Source organism: Etheostoma cragini, chromosome 11, assembly GCF_013103735.1.
Source record: "Etheostoma cragini isolate CJK2018 chromosome 11, CSU_Ecrag_1.0, whole genome shotgun sequence".
Classification (NCBI taxonomy): Eukaryota; Metazoa; Chordata; class Actinopteri; order Perciformes; family Percidae; genus Etheostoma; species Etheostoma cragini.
Genome location: NC_048417.1, coordinates 16,839,087 through 16,862,638, shown reverse-complemented (window position 1 = coordinate 16,862,638; position 23,552 = coordinate 16,839,087). Strand labels below are relative to the sequence as shown.

Genomic DNA, 23,552 nt, shown 5'->3' with positions numbered 1-23,552 from the left:
TTAGCTGTACTTATTACCTACTCCTTCTATTTTTTTTAAAATAGCCTTGTTACTCCTGTTTCAGTTCGGCTTGTTTTCATTCCGGCTTGCAATCGTTCAGAAAAACTAAAAAAACAACAACACAAAAACCTATCTAGATAAATTGCACCACCCTGGTGGAGTAGATCCTTTACCCTCACAGATTCCTGCAGCTAAGCTTGGATGTACTTCTAAAAATCAATCAGCATGACTTCTGTAAAGTGAAAACTCCTCCTCAGATTGTTAAAATATCCAAATTCCCAGAAATAATACTGGGGACTTGACTGGTTGCTATAGACCTGATATGATGAATTGAAAATTGTAATTGTTTTTAGAGCAAAACTTGGAGGCATGGCTAATAATTTAATATTTTTGTCAAACCAGTTTGAGTGCCGGCCTAAATTAGCTGGTACAGAATGCAAGAAATTACTGAATTAGGCAATGTAAAAATAAAAGCCTTAATTAAGGGCCCTTAGATTATTTTGCTCCTCAGTCTCAGTAGCCACTGTAGTGAAAACTGTGGCAAAAGACAGTACATTTCCGTCCACCTCACTTCATATTGTGAATTATGTATTCATACTATTAATTATATTTTACTATGTATAGGCCTACTGGCGCAACAAATATACTTTGGGACATCTCTTGCTTACCTGGTCTAATTATATTGTACAGGGAGAGGTTTCCTATCTACATCCATAGCTAGTTATACATAGTTCAAGGTCTATACATGTTTCCTCTGATGGGATTTTTTGCGCAATAACCCGTTGAAATTAGTTTGGGTTGTACGTGCTGTTTAGCTCGCGCTCGGCGAGAAGGCGGGGTTAATGACGTAACACTTGTTAAATCTGGAAAAGAGTTTTCCGCACGGTGCGGTGTTATAAAATGAACGCCCACTAGGATCCTCCCAGTGAGCTATCCTTTGAACAGGGCGGAGTTACACTGGAAACTGCTGTAACTATGCTCAAGTTGAACCTACTGCTAACGAGGAAGTAACACCTGTCCCATGTTTAACGGTACCTAAAACCGAGCCCCATTATTAGGCTAGTAAACGGATCATTCTTTATTTTCGTCCTGTTTCCTCGTCGTACACCGAGGGGGTCAAAATGTCCTCGATGGACTTGGAGAAACTGAAGATGACGGGAGCTGGTCGAGCCATGGCAGTGCTGACCAGCGGTGGAGATGCACAAGGTGACTTAAACTAAACTAAACATGAATTAGCAGCCTTTACGTGTGGAACTATAAGTCACAATGGTTGGAAGGAACGTTGCTGTAATGAAGGTACTTTTTTTAAGGTACATTTTCTGCTACTTTAGACTTCTAGCCTACAACTCACACACAAATATAGTATTTTGACAATACACATTTAGGTACTACTGGTTACTTTGCAGATGCAGATTAATAATACAAAATATAATCAACATATCAATAAAATGAGACTTTATTGATCCTCTGGGGTAAAGTTCACAAGCTGGAAGGGGCCATAATGCATAATACATAGGCTACTTTTACTTGTGGGACTTTAAGCACACGTATTGTTTTGTACCTTTTACTAAAGTAAAATTAGGAATGCACTTGTAACAGACTGTGGGAGGCCTACTGTACTAAATCTGAGTACTTCCACAACTGGTAACTCATACAGTGTCCCTGACACTCTGTTCAAGTAATGCTTGTCAAGGACTTTGGTTACTTTCTCCACAGGGCAGATGGCACCTTTTATTAAATAAAGGATAATTAAGTGATATCCTCCGCAGTGTTTGATTTCCTCATGCAGGCTATTTGTGTAACAGCTTGTGTGTAACGAGAAGCAGAGGTGAGTCTAATATTTTTATGCAACTATCCTCAACCCAGGGATGAATGCCGCTGTCCGAGCTGTTACCAGAATGGGCATCTATGTGGGGGCCCAGGTCTATCTCATTTATGAGGTAATCAAGCTGTTTGTATTAATATGACCTCATTAAACATTACTTAGGTCTATGTTTAGGCTTGCTTGAGCAGCCCACAATTTTCTTTTTAAAACTAACTTATCATTTTGGAAAAATTACTTTTCAGGGATACCAGGGCCTGGTGGATGGGGGAGACAACATCAAACTGGCACACTGGCACAGTGTGACCAACATCATCCAACAGGTAGGTTAAAATATGACCTTATGTGTCAAAATGGCTTGTGAAAAAGGCCTATTACGCTTCAAAGATGTAGTAGGTAACTTTCTGTCATATTTGCTGAAACTGAGGCTGTGTCTCAAACCGCCTACTTATACACTTCAAACACTTAGTGGAAGTATAGTGTACATAACGCAAAAAGTCAGTCCACTGAAAGTATCCGGATGACCCCCCAAAAACGGTCGAAATCTTCAATTTGGAACGATGGACACTATGTGCATTAAACCTGCGCCATCTTGACTACAGAACGGAAAGGGGAGGGACCAGGGACATCGACCGGCAGCTGATTGGACAAACGCATCACATGGGTCTGGCATCTCCCGGATTTCACAACTAAGCTTAATGGCGCCCAGAGGGCTGTTCATTCAGAATACAATATCGAATTTTACAAAATAGTTCACCGAAACGTGTTTCTGAAAACATTTTAAGCGAGAAATAGGCCTTACAGTTGCAGAATCTGTCTCTTTTGATTGACAAAGGTCAGTTTAATAGATTTTTATCAGATATTGAGAGGCGGCAAGCCGAGCGGGCGGCTCGTCATTTCCGGTACGTTTCGTTAATATAAGTGTTCCTTTTGGGACAATACTAACCATCAAAGTGGGCACTACAGCAGTAAGTGGTCAGTGCACATTAACAGTGTACTGACGGAGAAATGCGGAATGAGACACAGCCGGACCCTATGTTTGAGTAGAACTACATGAAGCAGGTACTTAAAAAAAATCCAGCCCCTCCAGCACCACCTACAGCCTTTAGTGTGATTGGCAAATATCTACCGCTCCCTGTTCAGATGCACCAAACATGGCCAGGGGGGTGTCGAACTGCATGTCAATGACTGCTCCTGCACACGCATTCATTCTCCCATGTGGGGGGAGGGGCTTTATCAGAAAGGGGTGAGGGTCTTCAAATTCTTTGGCTAAGTCCTGGATCTTCACAATCCTACCTACAGCACCTTTAATTGTTTTCCAATTTAGAATTTTTTTGTTAAATATCTCTTTCTATTTCTCTTTCTTTTTTATGTATTTAATTGGATTTTTTTTTTCATTTATCTCCTCTCATCTCTTCTCTTCCTGCGTGTACAGTACTAATTATAACCTGGTAAAGGGGCCTTGCTGCAAGTGCTTTAAGCCTGAAAAGATGGAAGTTGCGCTATTAAAAAGGAAATTATTAGCAATTGAACTGTCCTTTTTGCATTAACTTGTCTTGAATTCATGCAGCAAATGTATTGAAGTACATGTGCTACTTGTTCTATTGTTTGTTCTTTATTGTTGCATTTAATCGACAACATACCATCCAGATATGTCCAGATTCTGTATAGCACTGGTTTCTCTTCTTTCTTTCTTTTTTGCTTATGGACTTGCCTTGAAGCCAATGTCTACTCACCAGTAGTGTCAGGAGCAATGTTTATGAATTTTCAGCAGTTCAAACAAAGAGTAATTTGAGAGTAAGTGTTTTTTTTATTCTTATTTCCTATTGTAATAATGATCCCCTTAGATTAATCTTGTGACGCTTTGTGGGGCTTATGACCAACCAGATGGGAACCACTGCTATTCCTTTGGCTCCATGGATGGCAGTTCACAATTAGCCTCAAAGCCCAAATATGTCTGGAGTGAAAACTTGCAATCTGGCTCTGTTTCCAATCTCTGCTCACATTTCATCTAATTCAAATCTTCCATATTAGATGTCTGATGTGTCATATCACCATGTAACAATGCCACCAGTAGCCAGAGTAAAAAGAAATGGATCTAAGACTTAGCTTGACATTCTTCAGAGATTGCAATGTTCTGTTTGTCTTGATTTGGTTTGTCACTTGTTATATGATGTCTCTGCTGCAGGGTGGCACTGTGATAGGTAGCGCCCGATGCAAGGCCTTCACAACTCGTGAGGGCAGGCTTGCTGCCGCCTTCAACCTGGTGAAGAAAGGTATCACCAACCTCTGTGTGTGTGGTGGAGACGGCAGCCTCACCGGAGCCAACATTTTCCGCACTGAGTGGAGCGGTCTGCTGGATGAGCTCGTACAGAAAGGTAAAGTGCTCTCTTTGTCAACTTGTCCCTTATGTACTCATAACATAGGAAACAATAAAGTAAACAAAATTGATTTCTATGCCGAAATACTCCTTCAAGGTATCATTTCATTGTCCAGGGTATGTGATCGACTTTGTATCCTTATAATGCCTTTAATCACCCACAAAGTTAGCATTTATGTTTATGAATAATTCTGTAGTAATATGAATGTTTCCCTTTGCTTTGGTGTATATATTAGTAAGCTGCTAGTCTAACCTATACAGCAATGTGTGTGTTACTTCAGGAAGGATCACAGACACTTTAGCCAGGCAGCATGGCCACCTGAACATCGTGGGGCTCGTGGGCTCCATCGACAACGACTTCTGCGGCACTGACATGACCATCGGAGCTGACTCTGCACTGCATCGCATCATGGAGATAATTGATGCTATCATGACCACTGCACAAAGGTCAGACACTGTGATAATGAACAGTGGCAGCACTGAAGCAGCTGGTGTCTCATCAAAGCATTTATTATGAGGTCACTGACCGAGTGATATTCATTTGTTGAGTGATTAGTAAATAAGTTATATAATATGAAGATATAACAAGACAACAGTAGTAAATAGATGTGTTTGTAACAGTACGTAGACACTATCTGTTTTCAACCATCATTCAGACAAAATGTGCTCAGAGAAAGGACAACGGGCATATTTAACAAATGTATAAAAAAAATGTTTTTAATGATAGATTGTAAAAATAAAAAAAAATCAGTAATTGATAGTGAAAATAATTGTTTTCTACCTGCATAGTGTAATGGTGGAATCCAGTCATCTAAGTTTTGTTAAAACCCAACTCCCCCATTCAAGCCTGTTTGGAATTTGATCTTGCCTGGACTTGCTGCCTTGCCTTGCTGCTTAGGTTTAATTAAAAATGGTGTGTACCTCCTATAGCCACCAGCGCACCTTTGTTCTGGAAGTCATGGGCCGACACTGTGGGTGAGTTGCATTCTGACAAATTTTCTTTCTTTCATAAACTGCAAGAGAATTATACAAATTGTTCCATTACTCCAGATATCTGGCTTTGGTGTCAGCACTGGCATCTGGGGCGGACTGGCTCTTTATTCCAGAGGCTCCTCCTCAGGAGGGCTGGGAGGACCATTTGTGTTCTCGTCTAGAGGGGGTAAGACACAAAATACAGTCAAGTCAAGACTGTATATTAGCCCCGGCACGTATGTATATTTGTATTCACAGGTGAAGTCACTCTGTTTTGAAATAGGAGAAACAAAGACATGCTTTGATCTTCATGCATTTCAGGAATAGAGGCTGAATTACCTCTCTTAAAAAATAGGACTTAAAAGCAGGATTGTACTTACAGGCTATTATGTATGTATCTTTTTACCTCCAGAACCGCGTAACGGGGTCAAGACTCAACATTGTAATCCTTGCAGAGGGAGCCATCGATAGAAATGGCAAGCCCATCACCTCAACTTATGTAAAAGACGTAAGTTTAAAGATCTGAGGGCTGGGGCTGATTGATAGCAATGTATGAAACAACTGCTTGTGAACTATCATCCAAATGTGAACAGGCAAGGCAACTAGCAGAGAGCAGTTTAGTTCACAACTGAGAGCAGTATAGCAGTATACTTCAGTGTTCAGAGTTTCCTCTCAAATATTTGTCAAGGACTTTTCTCTCATAGTTTGTCAGTTGTGTATGCATGCTAAATGACAAATCCATGATGTACTGAAATGCTTCCATGTGTGTTTGAAGCTGGTGGGAAAGAGGCTGGGTTATGATACCAGGGTGACAGTGCTCGGTCATGTTCAGCGAGGAGGAACTCCTTCAGCATTTGACAGAATACTGGTGAGTTGGACAACATACTGAATACTGTTTTTATACTGCAAAAATGCAGGAATGACACAAAAACCCAAATTACTGTCATCATTGATATGAACAATACAAGATATTACTGATGCGTAAGAGGTGATGTTCTGCAACATATATTATCTATGCATGTAAAAGCACTTGTACAGTATGGAGTCTATTGTGTTTGTAGAGCAGTAAGTTGGGAATGGAGGCGGTGATTGCCCTGATGGAGGCCACTCCCGACACCCCAGCCTGTGTCATCGGCCTGTCAGGTAACCGTGCTGTTCGTCTGCCTCTAATGGAGTGTGTGGAGATGGTGAGTCGCTCTCCTCTCTTTTATAATTGATTTTAATGGACATACTAACAAACAGTGGAAGGTTGCTGTATTTTTCACTTGTGCCGTCATTTGCAGACTAAATTGGTGCAGACGGCCATGAACGAGAAAAGGTTTGATGAGGCTGTCAAACTGCGTGGAGGGTGAGAGCTGAGATGTTTTTTTTTCATATACAATAGTTATCAATAGGTATCATTATATTATAGTGAAAACTGCTTTGTAAGCCCCTTGTAAATATATCATCGATTCATTTTAATTTTATCATGCGCACAATTTATTTTAGGTTTTTCTATGCACACAATAAACAAGTATAAGCTAAAAATGATTACTTGCTTGCAGGAGTTTTGAGAACAACTGGAACATCTACAAGCTTCTTTCATTAAAGAAGCCTGTCCAGTCTGAGGTAGGTCTCCCTAACATGAACACACACACATACACACACACACATACACACACATACAGGTTTGTGGCTCTATCTTTCTGGGGACCTATCATTCACATAATGCATTTACTAACCCCTTACCCTAACCTTAACCATCACAACTAAATGCCTAACCTTAACCCTTACCCTGACCCTCACCCTAACCATAACCTAATTCTAACCCTAATCCTAAAACCATAACCCTCAAACAGCCCTTTAATGTTGTGGAGTCCAGCATTATGGCCCCATGAAGCTGTCAGGACTGAAAGTATACTGAACTCCTGGTTTTTGGACCCCACATATTTAGTTAAATAAGAACACGCATGCACACACAAACACACACACACACATATAAACACACACCAAATTATTATTATTCACAAGCAAAATAATTACAACATTTCAGCACGTGCTTATTAATATCTGACTCATGTTCCCTCAGAGCAATTTCTCCTTGGCTATTCTGAACGTGGGAGCTCCAGCTGCGGGGATGAATGCAGCGGTGAGGTCTGCTGCAAGGTTAGCGCTTGCTCAAGGGCACAAGGTCTACGCAGTCCAGGATGGCTTTCAAGGACTTGCCAATGGAGAGGTGAGTCTTTACCACACTGCAGTTGATTTTAGCAACAGTTAACCTGCATGAGACTGAGTGGAAACTGTGCTGACACCTGTCTGTCTGCAGCTTTTTGAGATGGAATGGCACAGTGTGGCGGGATGGACAGGCCAAGGAGGCTCACTGCTCGGGACAAAACGGTGAGCATCTTGACACTTTGATTCTATAATATTTACATATTTAGTCACTCTTAAGTACTCCAACAATTTAGTATTGTACTTTCATAACATTTGAGGACATTGGGGGAAAAAACAGGCTGAAATGAATGCAGGAGAGGCTACAATTGGACAATATGACAACATATACCATTTGTTTATTGTCTGAGATTTTGTCATATCATTTATACTGTTTTATGGATCCTTGTCATATTCCTGGGTGTACTGGCCGCTGAATGCAATGTGAAAAATCAATTACAGTAGCAGGTCTGGATTATAGCTAAATTGGAGTTTCTTCATTTTTGTATAAATATGACAAATTACTTTGATTTGTCAGGTTTTTATTTGCTAGATTAGCAAAATCAAAATGTTATATTTAGAGCTGGGCAGCGATTACAATTTTTAATTGCGATTAATCGCATAATTTCCCCAATTATTTGCGATTAATCGTAAAATGTAATAATGAATTCAAAAGTAGTGTATATAGTGCAATTTCTTTTTTTAATGTTCTGCCATATGAACAAAAGTGCCGTAACGTTTGTTCTGCAAAAACTTACCAGCATTTTGTTTATAAAGTAGCAGTGAAATTAAATATTTAGTATACATCTCATCTTAAACAATGTATTCATGTTGTCCAGAGATGAATTCCATCAGGTTGGAAAGTGTTGCATAAGCGACTCCTTCTTATGTCCACGTTATTCTGTTGTGGCTCTAACTCTGCAGCTTTGCTGGACTGGATTTAGAGCCCCACAACTTTGTCAAACGCGCTGTTAAGCAGAGACACTGAGGGACACTGTCCAACGCGCTGTAACAGAACTGTGACAGAACGCTGGAGACCGTGCGCAAAGCAGGGGACATGATCAGAAGGCAGGAGGCTCGCAGCGGCGATCAGATTTCGTATCTATTCGTACTATCTGGGCTAACTTTATTTGACACGTTCCACTGCTGAGCAACTTCAATACAGTGTCATACAGCGCATGTTTCAGCATAATGTCAGTCAGAGCATGTGAATGCAGCGCCCACTTTTCATCAGTATAATGCACTGTAACTCCCAGATAAAAATGATTACCCAGTGAGTCCAGTAGTCGCCAGTAAGAGCAGCAGCGCGCACGTGTTGTAGCGTGGTCGCTTTTGCAGTCCTTTCCTTTTCAAACAACTCGCGTATTGTTGTGATGGTGCGTGTTGAGGGAATCTCATACCCGCCGTCGTCGTTGTGATTCTCAGACCGATGTCCTCCACAACCCTAGGACCTGGAGTCTGTAGCTATCCACGTCGCTATGGCATTTGTTAGCGTCTCTTGCCTTTGTTTATCTCTACTTACCCACACGCTGCATCTAACGTAGCCTGCCGAAGCCTCGCGCCACTGTGTGTGTTGTTGAATGATTTGCTGGTATCAACTGTCAAGGTGATATTTCAGACTGGAAGTACTCTGGTGATAAGAAAATTCAACTTTGCAGTATTTACAAAGCCTGTGAGCAACGCGCGATAATAAAAATTGTCGGCGTTAATTAATCAATGAGTTAATGCGATAATAACACGTTAACTTGCCCAGCCCTAGTTATATTACAAGAAAATCCTTATCACAGTATACATTACTGTTTTAATATTCCTACCTTTTTAATATACCAAATAATCTATGCTGTGACAGAGGATTTGATCAATATTGTGTTACAATGTCAAAAATCATCATCAGCTTACAGTTCCCATAATGGAACATCTCCTAGTGACAAGCAAAATGGAAAATTGTCAGTGTGTTTTGATTGGTTTCATGCCCTATTTCAGAACTCTTCCAGACAAACACATGGAGAAGATTGTGGAAACCATCACCAAGTTCAATATCTCAGCTCTGCTTGTAATTGGAGGGTTCGAGGTATAAGAACAACCATTCAAAAAACCCAAATGCAGTACCTGTATTTAATTGTCAATATTTAATCTATCTGCCTGTGACTTTGAAAGGGGTACGCAGGTGTGCTGCAGCTGTTCGAAGCCCGGAGTCGCTATAATGAGCTTTGCATCCCCATGTGTGTAATCCCTGCTACTATCAGCAACAACGTCCCTGGAACTGACTTCAGCCTGGGAGCAGACACGGCTGTCAACGCTGCCATGGAGGTAATGCTGAGCAGGTGGCAAATTAACTGTGTGAATTTGATGTTTTAGGATTAACACGAATAGAAACTAAACTAAACCAAGCCAGTCATGTTATACGAGCTGCTGTACTAAAAATGGTACACGTTGAACTTTGTATAGTTAGTCAAAACAATGGTGGCAGTGAGTATATGGACTTCTAGATTTTACCTTTGAGAGGAAGGAGATAGTCAGAACTCTAGTTTACACCACCACACTTCATGATGGGCTCTGCAACTGTACACAGTTAGTGGGGGGTGTTGATCTTAACTCTTTCTTCACTTCCAGACCTACACTTTAGACCCTGCCTTCAATTGCCAATGTCTCCTTTCACACTGCCATTTGGATTTCTTCTTAAGGGTTGCGACAAGATCAAGCAGTCTGCCTCTGGGACCAAGAGAAGAGTGTTTGTGGTGGAGACCATGGGTGGGTTCTGTGGATATCTGGCAACCTACACTGGTATAGCTGTGGGTGCTGACGCAGCCTACATCTTTGAAGAGCCCTTCAACATCCAAGACTTGAAGGTAAGACCAAAAGAAAAGAAAAACCTCTTCTGTTTCTTTTCTTTTTGTCTGCAATGTTCACAGCTTTCTGTCACTTAAATGATCTGGCCTTTTGACAGACCAATGTGGAGCATTTGACTGAAAAGATGAAGAAGGACGTCCAGCGGGGTCTAGTACTGAGGTACATAACATCTCACTCATTTAGCGACACAGAGCAATTCAAAAGCTAATAAAAAAAGAGAGCCATTGAAACAGCAGCGGCATCAGAGTGAAAAAACATTACGGCATACATTGATGTTAAAATGTTTACAGGTTGGCAGGATGGTCTGAATGTTTTGCGTGGTCTTTCGCTGGATGATTTGTTGGTGAATGTGAGATATTTGGGTCACACGCGTCTCATCTTCATATCAGAAACAAGGAAATTAATTTGGCAATGTACGTGTGACGTCAACACGTGCTCAGTCCTGCTTGGTCACTGGCTCTCAGAGTCACATACTGATACAAAGTCTGGCACGTGGGACTGCTGGGATTGGTTGAAGTCGCGGGAAACTCCGGTTATAGGTCAAATTTGCGGAAAGGTTGCGGTGATTAGTCAAAACTGCGGGTCACACCAAAGTCGCAATAATTGGTTTAATTTGGCACGATTGCGAAATCCTGCAGGGACTGTTTTAATCTACATTCCATCAGTACATCACCTTAGCGTGTTAGCAAGTTAACATTTGCATAAACAAAGTTCTGCTGATGTTGATGGGAATTTTTGTAGTTTGCCGGCATTCGGTCATAAATTAAAGAATTGGACAGACATTTTGACTTGATTATAGCGCCGTATTTTAAGTGAGGATCGCCAAAGTCAGTAGAAGTTATTATTGTTTGTACAAAGTTTCATGGCAATTGATTTAGAGGTTGTTGAGATATTTTCAGTATGATATATTTGTATTATTATTTTCTCTGTCACAACAGGAATGAATATTGCCATGAAAATTACACTACAGACTTCATCCATAGGCTGTACTCATCAGAGGGAAAGGGCATCTTTGACTGCAGAGTCAATGTGCTGGGACACCTTCAACAGGTACAAGAGCCACTGAATCTGGCAAAAGAAAGATTTCCATTACAGTGACTCACAAACTGTTAGGAGAAGGAGACTTGCAATGTAATTCTACTCCATTTGTCTGTTTGTGCTCCAGGGAGGGGCACCTTCTCCCTTTGATAGAAACTTTGGCACTAAGTTGGGTGTCAAGGCTATCCAGTGGATTTCTGAGAGATTGACCGACAACTTCCGACAAGGTACAGTTACTGTATTAAAACATAGTTTACATAAATGAATTGCTCAGAAAACCCAGCAACCTATTTATTCTATTGTTTTTTTCCTCACTAGGCCGTGTGTTCGCCAATTCACCAGATACAGCATGTGTGCTCGGCCTCAACAGGAAGGTCCTCTCATTCATCCCTGTCACTGAACTGAAGGATGTGACAGATTTTGAGTAAGCCATGTCAGAGTTATATAATAACAAGAATTTGTGATAAATAAGCCTTAATAATTTCATTTGTCTGTTTTTTAGACACCGAATGCCCAAGGTCCAGTGGTGGTTTAATCTTCGGCAAATGCTAAAAATGTTGGCCAAGTACCAAACCAGCTTCAGTGAATATGTCCCAGGTGAGCTTGAACATGTGACTCGACGCTCCATCAGCATCGACTCTGGCTTCTAGGCTCTCATAAATAACAGTTTACTCGCTGCACTTTCTTTTAAAGCACCCATATTATGCTCATTTTCAGGTTCATAATTGTATTTTTAGGTTGTACCAGAAAAGGTTAACGTGGTTTAATTTTCAAAAAACACCATGTTTTTGGTGTACTGCACATAGGCTCAGATCCTGTTTTCATCCTGTGTGTTTAGTTCTCTGTTTTAGCTAAGTAAGACAGTAAGACCTTGTTTTAGCTACAGAGTGAGACATCCCATTTCTATACTATCTTTGTTTGTTGTAGCAGTGTTTTGCCATTGAGAACAAGCTAGCATGCTAGCGCTAGCATGTGCTATGGTTAGCCACCTCATCTCAGCTAGTGATGTAGAAAGCCAAGCAAATTTTGAACAGCTCACCCGGAGACTGAGGGCAGGACACATTCAGAAACCTATATTTCACTCAAAACAGCATGGATAGGTTTTTTTCCAAGTTTGTATGTGCGTACCAGAGACACAATATAACACCCCAAATCCAAGAAAAAGGTATTTTTTTTTAATAATATGGGTACTTTAACCTTATCTGTCCAACCTTTGTTGTTTTGCAACATACTTTAAGTGTTTTTTTTTTTTTTATCCGCTGCTATGCATGTACACTTTTAAAGCCAGCATTGATCTCAGTCTATTGTCAGTGACATAGGAGCTACAGTATTATTAAATACTGTAAAAAAAATTAATTGAATGATCATTCAATAGAGCAGAATTTGCTATTCCTTTGTGCCAAGCCTCTGTGTAGTCAGATCAATGCAATATAAAGTCAAGCAGGTGCCACAAAGATGAAATTGTATTAACTATTAAATATATAATATAAAGCAGCTTGTGGTGTGGATTTAAATAATCTGATCAGTTACCTAAAGGAAAAGATTTATGCATATCCATGTGATTCAGCTATAAATGAGAGTAACTAAATTTTTTTTGGAGCATTTTCATTTACACAAATTAAAGTGGTCCAGTGGTTGGCTTGAGATTGTGATTGGTGCTTTGACTCACTGTATGTCAGAATGTGACTGTGTTTCCATCCACTCAAATTATCTGAAGTTTGGTTAAAAAAAACTCATGCGAATAAAGCTGGATAAACTGTGTTTCCATCCAACGGCTTTAAAGCCAATAAAAAACCTGTGCGGAATGACGTCACATGCTGTTTTGCAATCAAATCAGAATCTCAAATTGAGTTGAGAACTTTTAAGGTGTGTCCATTCATTTTCGCACCGAATCGCATTCAAGCAAACATTTGCAAAGTTTTGCTGGACAAAATTGATGGCACCATCTAACATCATATGAACAATAAGATAGAAATGATAATAATGTCATATCAAGCTATAATCAGAAAACAACATTATTAACACATTGCTACTTTTATTGTACCTCCGGCACCGCTGCCAAACAACTCTTTTTTGAGACACGTCTAGCTGTTTGAGCGCTTTCCTTTTACTCCGCCGGACGTCCCGTGACTTGACGTAACCAATTTCCTTCGCGAGTTCCTGATAAATTATGACATTTCTTACATTTTTGCCATCTAAAATAGTTGTGATATTTTCCTCAAAACTTAAAGTCAAAAGTCTCTTGTCTCCTTGTTTGTCTACTTCCATCTGTCTTTGTTGACACCCGCCATATGTGCAAACAGAGCGGAAATACTGGGCGGAAATTAACTAAAACTTCCTTTTCTTTTTTGTGGCGGGTTGCAACCATAAAATGATCTGAAACTTAATCGCAATTCATTATTTGGCAATAATCTGGACGTTTCCATCAGCATTTATTGCATAAGCCGTATATCCAGAAAGATGAAATCTGATGAGACCGAAAGTATTTCCTTTGAGTTGATATTCATGAAATTCCATAGAATTTTACTTTTTCCGTAGGGCATTTTTCATTTGATATCACTTAATTAGGACAAAAACGTGTGGATCTGAAACATAGCTAGTGAGTCATTGGACCAGTGTGGTGATTATTTCCTTTTAATCATACACTGTGTAGGATTGAAACACTGCTTCTGTTTTTGATGAATGCAAACTGAAGCAATGCGCAAAATTTGCAGTTTATTACACAGTGTAATAAACTTCACAACTACTATATGTACAATAGAGAAAGCTGTTAAGAAATATAAACATATGTTTGGTATTTTGATAATAATTTTAAATCTTTAATAAAATGTCATTCAACTGGGGTAATGTTATACATGTGTTATTTGTAGTTTAAATAGATTTTAAAATGTAATATTAAGTTACACAGACACAAATAAATAACAAACAGAAACAAAATCCTACATGGTAAACTTTTTCAAATGTTGAAGTTGTATTATAGTCGTAAACCATGAACCCTTCGCAAAGGTATTTGTCATTACCCACTATAGAAGAACATTAACAAAGAAAATAAGTAATAACAGGTCTTACAAACACAATTTGCAAACAACTAATGCAGCATTTCAGATGTTTTCTTCCAACTCTTAAAAGTTGAATGAAAATGGAAAATCATCCCTGGTGGTATCTTTGTTAGTTGCCTGAGGGCTCTTGGGAGTAAAGGCAAACTGGAAGTCTTCAGTTTGCTCTGCTTGGCCAAACAAGAACTCTGGACCTGCAAAATCATATACAGTACATACCTGTATTCCAAAGCATGCAATACACACCACACAAATAGAGAGATTTGATACTTACAGGTTGAGGACTTTGATTCTGTGGTTTTCTGAAAAGAGAGGGACATAGTTTAGTATTTTTGTTGTACTAAAACTGTATAAACGAAAGAGGAATTACAGTCAAAAGCAGTACCTTCTCGTTGAAAAAAGAGCCGGTAAAAGTGAAAGATGACTCCTGTAAAGAAACCAGGAGGTAATTCCAAAACTGAGAAACAAGGTCTGTCAAATCCCTTATTCCATGTGCTCGCTCCTTACCTCATCCTGTGGCGAGCACACGTCAAATCCAAACCCAGAGAAGCCCGGGGTGCTAGGATCAGAGTTCAGAGAGAACAGGAAAGCTGGAGATTTGGTATGAGAGGTGCCTTGATGTGGGGAGCTGGCATGGCTAAAGCTGAAGTGAACAAATGAAACAGTTCTCAGTGGCTGTCCTGACAGTGATTCAAAGTGTTGGACTGGTCAGAGAAAGCCTTACTTAAATGGAAATGATGGGGTGGAAGGCACAGCTGTCATTCCTGCCGGGGATGACTGAGGAGTTGTTTCTTGAGATGATGAGTGAGGAAACGCATTGACTCCCTCGTTGTCCTCTTCGCTTGGTGCCTGCTCTTCATCAATAACTACCTTTTCCTCCACCTCGTCCTCCTCTGCCCCGTCCATAGCTAATACAGTGGGCTGCTGTTCATATATCAGAAAACACTGCGAGTGTAAAAGTATTTCCAACCGGAAAAGTCGAATTGTCTGAAGAAGCATTAACAGCATACAACAAATTTCCAGTTACATAAATCAATGAAAAAAAAAAAATTTAAATAGAATTTCCACTGCCACATCTCTTTACATACACAATGTAATTAGTTAGTCAAGTATTTCAGGGACCTTGATGGAAAGAGCTTTCATTGGCAGTCATACTTTGGTAGGAAATAGCTCTCAATGAAAACTGTAAATGGTGAAATCTGTGGATTATCGTCAGTTATTTGAGTACACTTGTAGAGAAAGGTTTAGACATATTGTCCAAATCCATTCAGCAGACGCCCAGATTACCTGACTTTTAGGTCATAGTATTGTGTGTGTGTGTGTGCATATACATTTTAAAACCAAGGGGACCACGAGGCCATTTGAAGGACAGTCTATGTATAAAAGATAACATTACCAAGACTTGGTCCTCTTGTCCAGTTTCCTGCTCCTCAGTGTGCATCTCATCTGGCTGTGTTTGTTCTAAGAAACACATATATTGATGTGGTTTGTGTCACATTGTGGGAGTCACATAGCAGTGTTTCCTCTACTTACCATTCAACGGATGACATAACCACAGCTCATTGCTTTCTACTTCTGGGGAAGGGCTGAAGGCGGTAGTATGCTGGACCTTGTTTTCCTCATGGATTTCTTCAGTGTTTGCCTCTATGAAAGTTCTACGACCATTCTGCAAGATCTGTTTAGATTTATCAAAGTGGCTACAGGACATGCTGAAACTTTAACAAGGCATTAGTATTTAGTACCTTTGACTGGTTGAGATGAAGAGAAGAGATGTCAATGGAAAAATTACTTTCCTCCTCTGTCTGAGGATCTAATTGTTTCTCTGATTCTGCTTTTGGCTGTTGGCCAGAAACACTGTAAAGAAAAGTGAACAACAGAGCTTTGCTAAATGCTAAGTGTCATTATTCTTTTGTATCTACAGTGAGGAAATTAAGTATTTGAACACCCTTCTATTTTGCAAGTTCTCCCACTTAGAAATCATGGAGGGGTCTGAAATTGTCATCTTAGGTGCATGTCCACTGTGAGAGACATAATCTAAAAAAGAAATTCCAGAAATCACAATGTATGATTTTTTAACTATTTATTTGTATGATACAGCTGCAAATAAGTATTTGACCACCTGAGAAAATCAATGTTAATATTTGGTGCAGTAGCCTTTGTTTGCAGTTCCAGAGGTTAATCATTTCCTGTAGTTTTTCACCAGGTTTGACACACTGCAGAAGGGATTTTGGCCCACTCCTCCACACAGATCTTCTCTGGATCAGTCAGGTTTCTGGGCTGTCGCTGAGAAACATGGAGTTTGAGCTCACTCTAAAGATTCTCTATTGGGTTTAGGTCTGGGGACTGGCTAGGCCACGCCAGCACCTTGATATGCTTCTTACAGAGCCACTCCTTGGTTCTCCAGGCTGTGTGCTTCGGGTCATTGTCATGTTGGAAGACCCAGCCTCGACCCATCTTCAATGCTCTAACTGAGAGAAGGAGGTTGTTCCCCAAAATCTCACAATACATGGCCCCGGTCATCCTCTCCTTAATACAGGGCAGTCGCCCTGTCCCATGTGCGTCTCATCTGACCACATGACTTTCTCCCATGACTCCTCTGGATCATCCAAATGGTCATTGGCAAACTTAAGACGGTCCTTGACATGTGCTGGTTTAAGCAGGGGAACCTTACGTGCCATGGATGATTTCAAACCATGACGTTTTAGTGTATTACCAACAGTAACCTTGGAAACGGGTGTCCCAGCTCTTTTCAGGTCATTGACCAGCTCCTCCCGTGTAGTTCTGGGCTGATTTCTCACCTTTCTTAGGATCATTGAGACCCCACGAGGTGAGATCTTGCATGGAGCCCCAGTCCGAGGGAGATTGACAGTCATGTTTAGCTTCTTCCATTTTCTAATGATTGCTTCAACAGTGGACCTTTTTTCACCAAGCCTCTTGGTAATTTCCCCATAGCCCTTTCCAGCCTTGTGGAGGAGTACAATTCTGTCTCTAGTGTCTTTGGACAGCTCTTTGGTCTTGGCCATGTTAGTAGTTGGATTCTTACTGATTGTATGGGGTGGACAGGTGTCTTTATGCAGCTAACAACCTCAAACAGGTACATCTAATTTAGGATAATAAATGGAGTGGAGGTGGACATTTTGAAGGCAGACTAACAGGTCTTTGAGGGTCAGAATTCTAGCCGATAGACAGGTGTTCAAATACTTATTTGCAGCTGTATCATACAAATAAATAGTTAAATAAAATCATACATTGTGATTTTTGGATTTTTTTATAAGATTATTTCTCTCACAGTGGACATGCACCTACGGTGACAATTTCCGACCCCTCCATAATTTCTAAGTGGGAGAACTTGCAAAATAGCAGGGTGTTCAAATACTTATTTTCCTCATATAAGTATAAGAGTTACTGAAAGATACCTGTCTGGTAGTTTCTCACTGGAAGAAGAATCAACTGCTGGACCTGGTCAGGCAGAAATTTAATTAACTGTATCAAGAGCTGTAAATATTTCTGCTCTACCAGAGCAAGTTGATACAAAAAAAAGTTTATTACCAGCAAGATGGTACAGCTCCTTCTGTTTCATTGTTAATTGCTCATCACAAGTCTTGATCCTACACTCAATCTCCTCTTTTTCAGCCTGCAGCGTGAGGAGCTTTTGAGCATAAGTATTTTGGTAATAATATTCTTTATGCAACTGGAATGTCTTCCTGTAGCTTGCAATTCTCTCTTCGTAGACTTCCCTTGTTGGGTTACAAATGAAAAACAGTTCAGCATTGTTAATTATTGCCCACAAAAATATATGAAGTGCAATTAAACACCAAAGCTAACTGAACCCACGTGTCATGGTTGTAGCTGGCTTTTCTGCTTTCCAGTTCTGCTTTCAGTGTCTGCTCATACTGAAGAAGCAGGCTGTTAGTCACCTTCATGCTAAAGTTCCATGGATGACAAGCAGTAATATAAGAATATCAAAACTTCACTGTACTGTTTATGTTGTTATTTTAAATTAAATTGTGTACTATCAGCAACTTGGTCCAACATAGTTTGTCCCATTGATTACATAGTAATCATACCTTCTGGCATTTGCTTTATTATGTATCACAGTGTTCTGTTTTGCCCTGATTTCTTCCTCAAGTTTCTTGATATCTCTGTGGATTGTTTCAATGTAAGACCTCTTCTCAGCAGTATCAGCTCTAAAAACTGGTGACAAACGTGAACACTTGGACACATCAAAATTAAATTATACACACTGTATATGGTAAACTAGCGAACGATGTACTTGTTAGCCTGTCTTTCATACGAAATGTCTAGCTAGTACGTTACCTTTAATTTGTTGGTTGATTTCATTCTTCTTTTGGGAAAGCTCACGAGTTTGAAGAGCTGTCAAATACAAACAGCAGTTATCTTATTTAGAAAGAACTACTATCTATATCATTATTAGTAATAAAGTTGTGTTATTATCTCCTTTCCTGAATAAGCTCAAGTTAGGTTACTAGTTATCTAGTTTGACCCCAAAACGAGCTAACATAGATTTTGACTGACAACGGCATTAGCCAAGCAGCTAACGTTAAGCTAACGGTAAAACTTTCACGTTAACTTAGCTAGCTAGCTACATTGGAAGCCAAGCAAACAAAACTACAACTATTAACCTAATGAACTCAATAACTAGATAAACTCACCAAACTGAAAGAGGAGGCTGTCAATAGTATTAAACTCACCAAACTGAAAGAGGAGGCTGTCAATAGTATTAACGTTAAGAGGATGTTGGTCGTTCATTTTTAGAGCAGTCTGCTGCTGCTGTCAACGGTTCAGACGTTTCCTAGTTAAAACAACGGTATTAATTAAAGTCGATTATGGGTTTAATTAGGCGTTCATGTCATAACCCATTAATTTAATTGGGACTGTTACAACGTTATACGTATTTATTTTAAATGTCACTTTCTTTTTCAAAGATATTTTTGGGCGAAGACGTCAAAGGGGAGAGAGGGGGAAATGACATACACCAAAGGGCCGCAGTAACCCGGGCACGCTGTGTCAAAGAAACCTATGGCGCTCGCTCCACCATCTGAACCATCCGTGCACCCTTAAATGGCACTTTCAGCAAACCTCTGCACTGGCTAACAAGCTAAAATTAGACACAGGAAGGTCGTTTTGAGTTCAATACAATTGATACTAGCATAGACATCAATTAACTGGAGGTGATCACACAGCAGGTGATGGTCATAACATTTTTTACTTGTTTATTGTATATTTTAGTTATTGTGTATAATATCTCACTACTAATTAATTAAACTTTACAAAACGTACGGCGCCCAGAGCACACATAAATAGTGAAATGTTGTGAAAAGGCATTCGTAGGTAGGATATTTAGCTAGATAGTAGCGCAACGGTAACGTTAGTTCTTGTGCATGTTATTTGTTTTTTGATGGCAGTCAGGCTCTTTTAATACATCCATGCAGTCAGGAGGACCATGGTTGAGGGGCGGGTTTAGTGCTATTCTGGAAATCCTTTTGCGTAGGGTTAGCGCATCTGTATCGGCAAAAACACAGCGATGTGTGGCTCCGCCGCTTCGCACACTGTATATTTTATCTACCTGGACCAACCCAGTCAAGGTAAGATTTAATTTCAATTGGAGATCTATTACGAGTTTATACAGGTTGTTCCATGTCCGTCGGCTCGCGTCTGCAGACAAAAGAGCGGCCATGGGTGGGATTTAAATGGGAGGGGATCAGCTGTGTGAAGAATGGATTGCATTGTCGATTTTACCTCCTCTTATCAAATGATGCATTCTTTTGGAAAATCCCTGCAATCCGTCTATCAGTGGTGTATTTTTCTATGTCATTATGTCCGTAAAGGAGTGGAATGAAAGACTGAGCTCGCATATCCACAGAGTAGCCTATCGTTACGCAGTCATGCAAAAGCGAGACAACCCCCCTTTTTGAAGAAATACGCTTTGTTTGTCATCAATCTAGAGCGATTTATTCTCTGTCTGTTCAGATGCATAATCCCATTTGATGAATTATATTGATGAAATTAATTTAGTAGATTTTTATTAGTCATTATCACTGAAAAGGTGACTGCTGAATCTAGGCCAGGATTACTGTACATATGAATGCATTATTGTAACTGTAAAACACAAACCGTCACTCTATCTCTCTTTTGTGTGTGCGTGCGCGTGTGTGTGCGTGTGTGGGTTTATGTGTGTCTGGAATTGTCATTAGATTGAGCACTTCAACATAATGGGTGTGTGCTGCACAGGACTGTACTGTTAGTCTTCATACAAAACCCGTCAAAAAGTAGCCTATAGGAGTTAAAAGGTTTACTGAATTAGGGGAGAGCATGGCACAGGTGGAGGAATCTCAAACTGAAGGAGAGGGTAGCCCTCAAATGATTTCCTTAAGATCAGATATATCCGGGAACCACGTGGACGATGGAGAAGTGGGACCCTCAATAAGGAGGAAAAGGAGAAAGAAGAAAGACCCGCGTCCAGAATCCTTTATTGTTTACCGCTCTGAAATGGAGAGGGCACCTGGAGAGGACCAAGGCGGTGAGGAGGGAGTAGAGAGGAGCACAGAAGAGGGTGCAAAATTCCTCTGCACACCTACAGGAGAAGGTGAGAGGGCTGTCCGAGTTATAGGATGTAAATCATGCCACTTAATATTACTAAAGGAAAGTGCCGCAGTGATTTGTTCAACATGTAAAGTGCAATTTCCTCTTTTCACATTGACTACATGTTAAAACTATAGAAGGATTTAAGGTATTAAAATCATCAGTATGGACCCTTCTAAATAATAAAATATGTTTGAACTGTAAAAACTTTTATTAACCACATTTCTTGTTTGCTTGCCGTGCTATTTTCTTTGTTGTCGTTTGTCATATAGGTAACTATCTTTATCTCTTAATTATCTCTTAACAGGAGGATGGAGCCTTCCTCCGGACAGCCGCTACGTCACCCTGACAGGCACCATCACCCGAGGAAAGAAGAAGGGTCAGGTGGTGGACATTCATCTCACGTTGACAAAGAAGGAACTTAGGGATCTGGCTAAGTCAAGGGAGCGTCTTGATGCAGAGTGTGAGGGAGGAGAGGGCTCCAAACGCAACTGCAGCTTAGGTGTGTGCCAGGGACCCCATGTCGTCCTGTGGAGCATCTCCTGTGCCCCAGTGGTTTTCCTCCTCTCCTTTATAACCTCGTTCTACTACGGCACTCTCACCTGGTACAATGTCTTCCTGGTGTACAATGAGGAACGAACGTTCTGGCACAAGATTACAATATGCCCCTTCCTCATCATCTTCTACCCCATGCTCATCATGCCCATGGCGCTCTCTCTGGCTCTATATTCCGCCGTGGTGCAGGTGTCTTGGGCCTTCAGTGAGTGGTGGCAAGCTGTGAGAGACCTGGAGAAAGGCTTCTGCGGCTGGGCCTGTGGGAAGCTGGGACTGGAGGACTGTTCCCCCTATAGCATAGTGGAGCTGCTTGACTCTGACACCGTTTCTGGCACTCTGGAGAGCAAAGCCCCCAGTGAACTTGCCCAGACATCATCAGTGTAAAAGTGTGGGCATGCGGGAGAGATGGGGGGGGCTGAGGTCCAAGGCACATGTTGATTTAGGCCTGTGTCTCATTTAACCCAGTCACAGGAAAGTCAGTTAAAGCCGTTTCACTATACCTTTCTGTAAATTACAACTAATCAAACACTGCCTGAATTGTCCTAAAGTGCTGAACTATTGCTGCAAATTTTGTAAAGAATTATTGGTGCCAGATCACTAATAATTATTCCTCTGAGCAAGTAAGTGGTAATGTTCTTTTGTATGTTTATCCTCCTATTACTGAATCCTACTCATAACATTTTGACACATGTAGGCCTTGGTGCTTCCTGTAGTAAAGCATAGATTGACTGTCTGTGGACACGGTAACACACAATATTTTAGGACTCAAAAGTTTAACCAAGTTTCACTTCATCTGTAAATATCTGTAATTAAATGTATTAAGTTTAAGAGAGGAAGCATTTCAGAGGCAACACTGTCTTGTTTTAACTCAGCACAATCACTCTGTGAAGTTGTATTTGAAGTAAGGCTGGATTACCAACTGGGAAAAGTGGACAACTGCCCCAAGGGCTCCATGTATCAATTACTTTGTGGAAATTAGATTACTGATTTGGTTGGAAATATCCACAATTGAGAAAAATATTGACTAAAACAATAAGCACCTTAAAATGAGTTACGTCTTGTTAAGGGTTATGTGTCAGTGTCTAGTTTTTACAGGGTAATGATGAAATTGCTTTATATTCATTGATCTGTGATCATTTTTAGAAAACAATGGAAGTGTTTGGCTCAGATAATTGACACACGTCAGGCTTCGCTTGTTAAAAGGATTAATCCAGGGTAGATTTTGGCCTTTCCTAGGTTTTGTTGACAATAAGGAATATATTGAGTATTACCAGCCTTATCCTGTTATAACTGAATTATTCTGGATGATACGGTGCTTACCTGGTGCATATACCTAACAAGATGTGTTTCATTAAGAACTACGCCAGCATGCATGTGTGTCTGGGCATAGAAGCAGATTATATTTAAGCTAACATGTGTTGCTGCTGTGTGCTGTCACCTAAATGTACACATCAAGTACATAGTACATAAACCCATGAACAATGGAAGAGGGATTTCTATTTTTTGGCCCATCAGTTCAGCCATAATTTGAAGCCATAGTCAGAACAAGCTGACAAAAGTCTTTTTTTCATATTGAATGCATCATCCTCACAGACATTTGTGATCTTAAACTACTTTTATAGTCTTTATCGTTTTGTTTCACACACAAGTAAAATGAAGTTCACTTTAATTTTATACCTGAGAATTCCTGTTACAGTTCCGCAGTCATATTTTGAATGTTTATTTAATTTATTTTAAATATTTATGTCTTCCTGAAATTTTTGCGCCTAGGTGTTATTTTTGAATTAATTAAGTCAATTAGGTTTAAATATTTGGTGATTCAAATGTTTATGATCAGATTGGCTGGGTGGAGTTATTGAATTTTGTTTTCGTGCAGACAGAGACATGGATCAGTGTTTGTGGATTGAGTCTGTATTAAACAGTACATGTTCTGAAACCACAGGATGCAAAGTAAAGAATTACACAAAGGAAATAAAGTGTTTGTCATTACATCACTACTGTATGTGAACATTTATAAATCTACATTGTGGAAAAGAAAACAAGCAGGTCACTGGTGCATGTGTGGTTTATAATATCCTAGAAAACC

At 40.1% G+C, this 23,552-nt stretch overlaps 3 protein-coding genes across 10 annotated transcripts; 2 read left to right on the top strand and 1 right to left on the bottom strand.

Annotated features, from left to right (window-relative positions):
- The first annotated feature begins 889 nt into the window (after nucleotides 1-889).
- Nucleotides 890-12,838, top strand: pfkla (phosphofructokinase, liver a). 3 transcript variants are annotated; one of them, XR_004658616.1, is made up of 23 exons: nucleotides 890-1,206; nucleotides 1,867-1,940; nucleotides 2,068-2,145; nucleotides 4,011-4,200; nucleotides 4,484-4,649; nucleotides 5,133-5,177; nucleotides 5,253-5,361; nucleotides 5,587-5,682; nucleotides 5,950-6,042; nucleotides 6,236-6,361; nucleotides 6,458-6,522; nucleotides 6,719-6,782; nucleotides 7,243-7,389; nucleotides 7,480-7,550; nucleotides 9,348-9,435; nucleotides 9,522-9,674; nucleotides 10,049-10,213; nucleotides 10,312-10,373; nucleotides 11,153-11,264; nucleotides 11,380-11,479; nucleotides 11,571-11,676; nucleotides 11,755-12,107; nucleotides 12,139-12,157. XR_004658616.1 is itself a non-coding variant. In XM_034886535.1 (23 exons), exons 1-22 carry the CDS (start codon nucleotides 1,122-1,124, stop codon nucleotides 11,900-11,902), a joined length of 2,343 nt encoding a protein of 780 aa, XP_034742426.1. In that variant the 5' UTR covers nucleotides 890-1,121; the 3' UTR covers nucleotides 11,903-11,941; nucleotides 12,443-12,838. The 3 variants fall into 3 exon arrangements, 2 of the variants coding, with proteins under 2 accessions (XP_034742426.1, XP_034742428.1); XM_034886535.1 differs by lacking the exon at nucleotides 12,139-12,157 and adding an exon at nucleotides 12,443-12,838 and having other exon boundaries at nucleotides 11,755-11,941; XM_034886537.1 differs by lacking the exons at nucleotides 890-1,206; nucleotides 1,867-1,940; nucleotides 2,068-2,145; nucleotides 12,139-12,157 and adding exons at nucleotides 3,178-3,273; nucleotides 12,443-12,838 and having other exon boundaries at nucleotides 11,755-11,941.
- Nucleotides 12,839-13,864: 1,026 nt separating this feature from the next.
- On the bottom strand, nucleotides 13,865-19,332 carry LOC117953478. Of its 5 annotated transcripts, XM_034886571.1 has the most exons (15): nucleotides 19,246-19,332; nucleotides 19,021-19,127; nucleotides 18,626-18,682; nucleotides 18,376-18,502; nucleotides 18,143-18,232; nucleotides 17,858-18,045; nucleotides 17,725-17,767; nucleotides 16,051-16,162; nucleotides 15,842-15,983; nucleotides 15,705-15,769; nucleotides 15,033-15,232; nucleotides 14,816-14,951; nucleotides 14,694-14,735; nucleotides 14,583-14,610; nucleotides 13,865-14,502 (listed from the first exon to the last, which is right to left on the bottom strand). In XM_034886571.1, exons 2-15 carry the CDS (start codon nucleotides 19,076-19,078, stop codon nucleotides 14,375-14,377), a joined length of 1,416 nt encoding a protein of 471 aa, XP_034742462.1. In that variant the 5' UTR covers nucleotides 19,079-19,127; nucleotides 19,246-19,332; the 3' UTR covers nucleotides 13,865-14,374. The 5 variants fall into 5 exon arrangements, with proteins under 5 accessions (XP_034742462.1, XP_034742464.1, XP_034742466.1 ...); XM_034886573.1 differs by having other exon boundaries at nucleotides 15,033-15,229; nucleotides 19,021-19,298; XM_034886575.1 differs by having other exon boundaries at nucleotides 15,033-15,229; nucleotides 15,842-15,974; nucleotides 19,021-19,297.
- tmem169b (transmembrane protein 169b) lies at nucleotides 19,117-23,461 on the top strand. Of its 2 annotated transcripts, none has more exons than XM_034886586.1 (3): nucleotides 19,117-19,136; nucleotides 20,524-20,915; nucleotides 21,219-23,461. In XM_034886586.1, exons 2-3 carry the CDS (start codon nucleotides 20,642-20,644, stop codon nucleotides 21,848-21,850), a joined length of 906 nt encoding a protein of 301 aa, XP_034742477.1. In that variant the 5' UTR covers nucleotides 19,117-19,136; nucleotides 20,524-20,641; the 3' UTR covers nucleotides 21,851-23,461. The 2 variants fall into 2 exon arrangements, with proteins under 2 accessions (XP_034742477.1, XP_034742476.1); XM_034886585.1 differs by lacking the exon at nucleotides 19,117-19,136 and adding an exon at nucleotides 19,732-19,914.
- The last annotated feature ends 91 nt before the right edge of the window (nucleotides 23,462-23,552 follow it).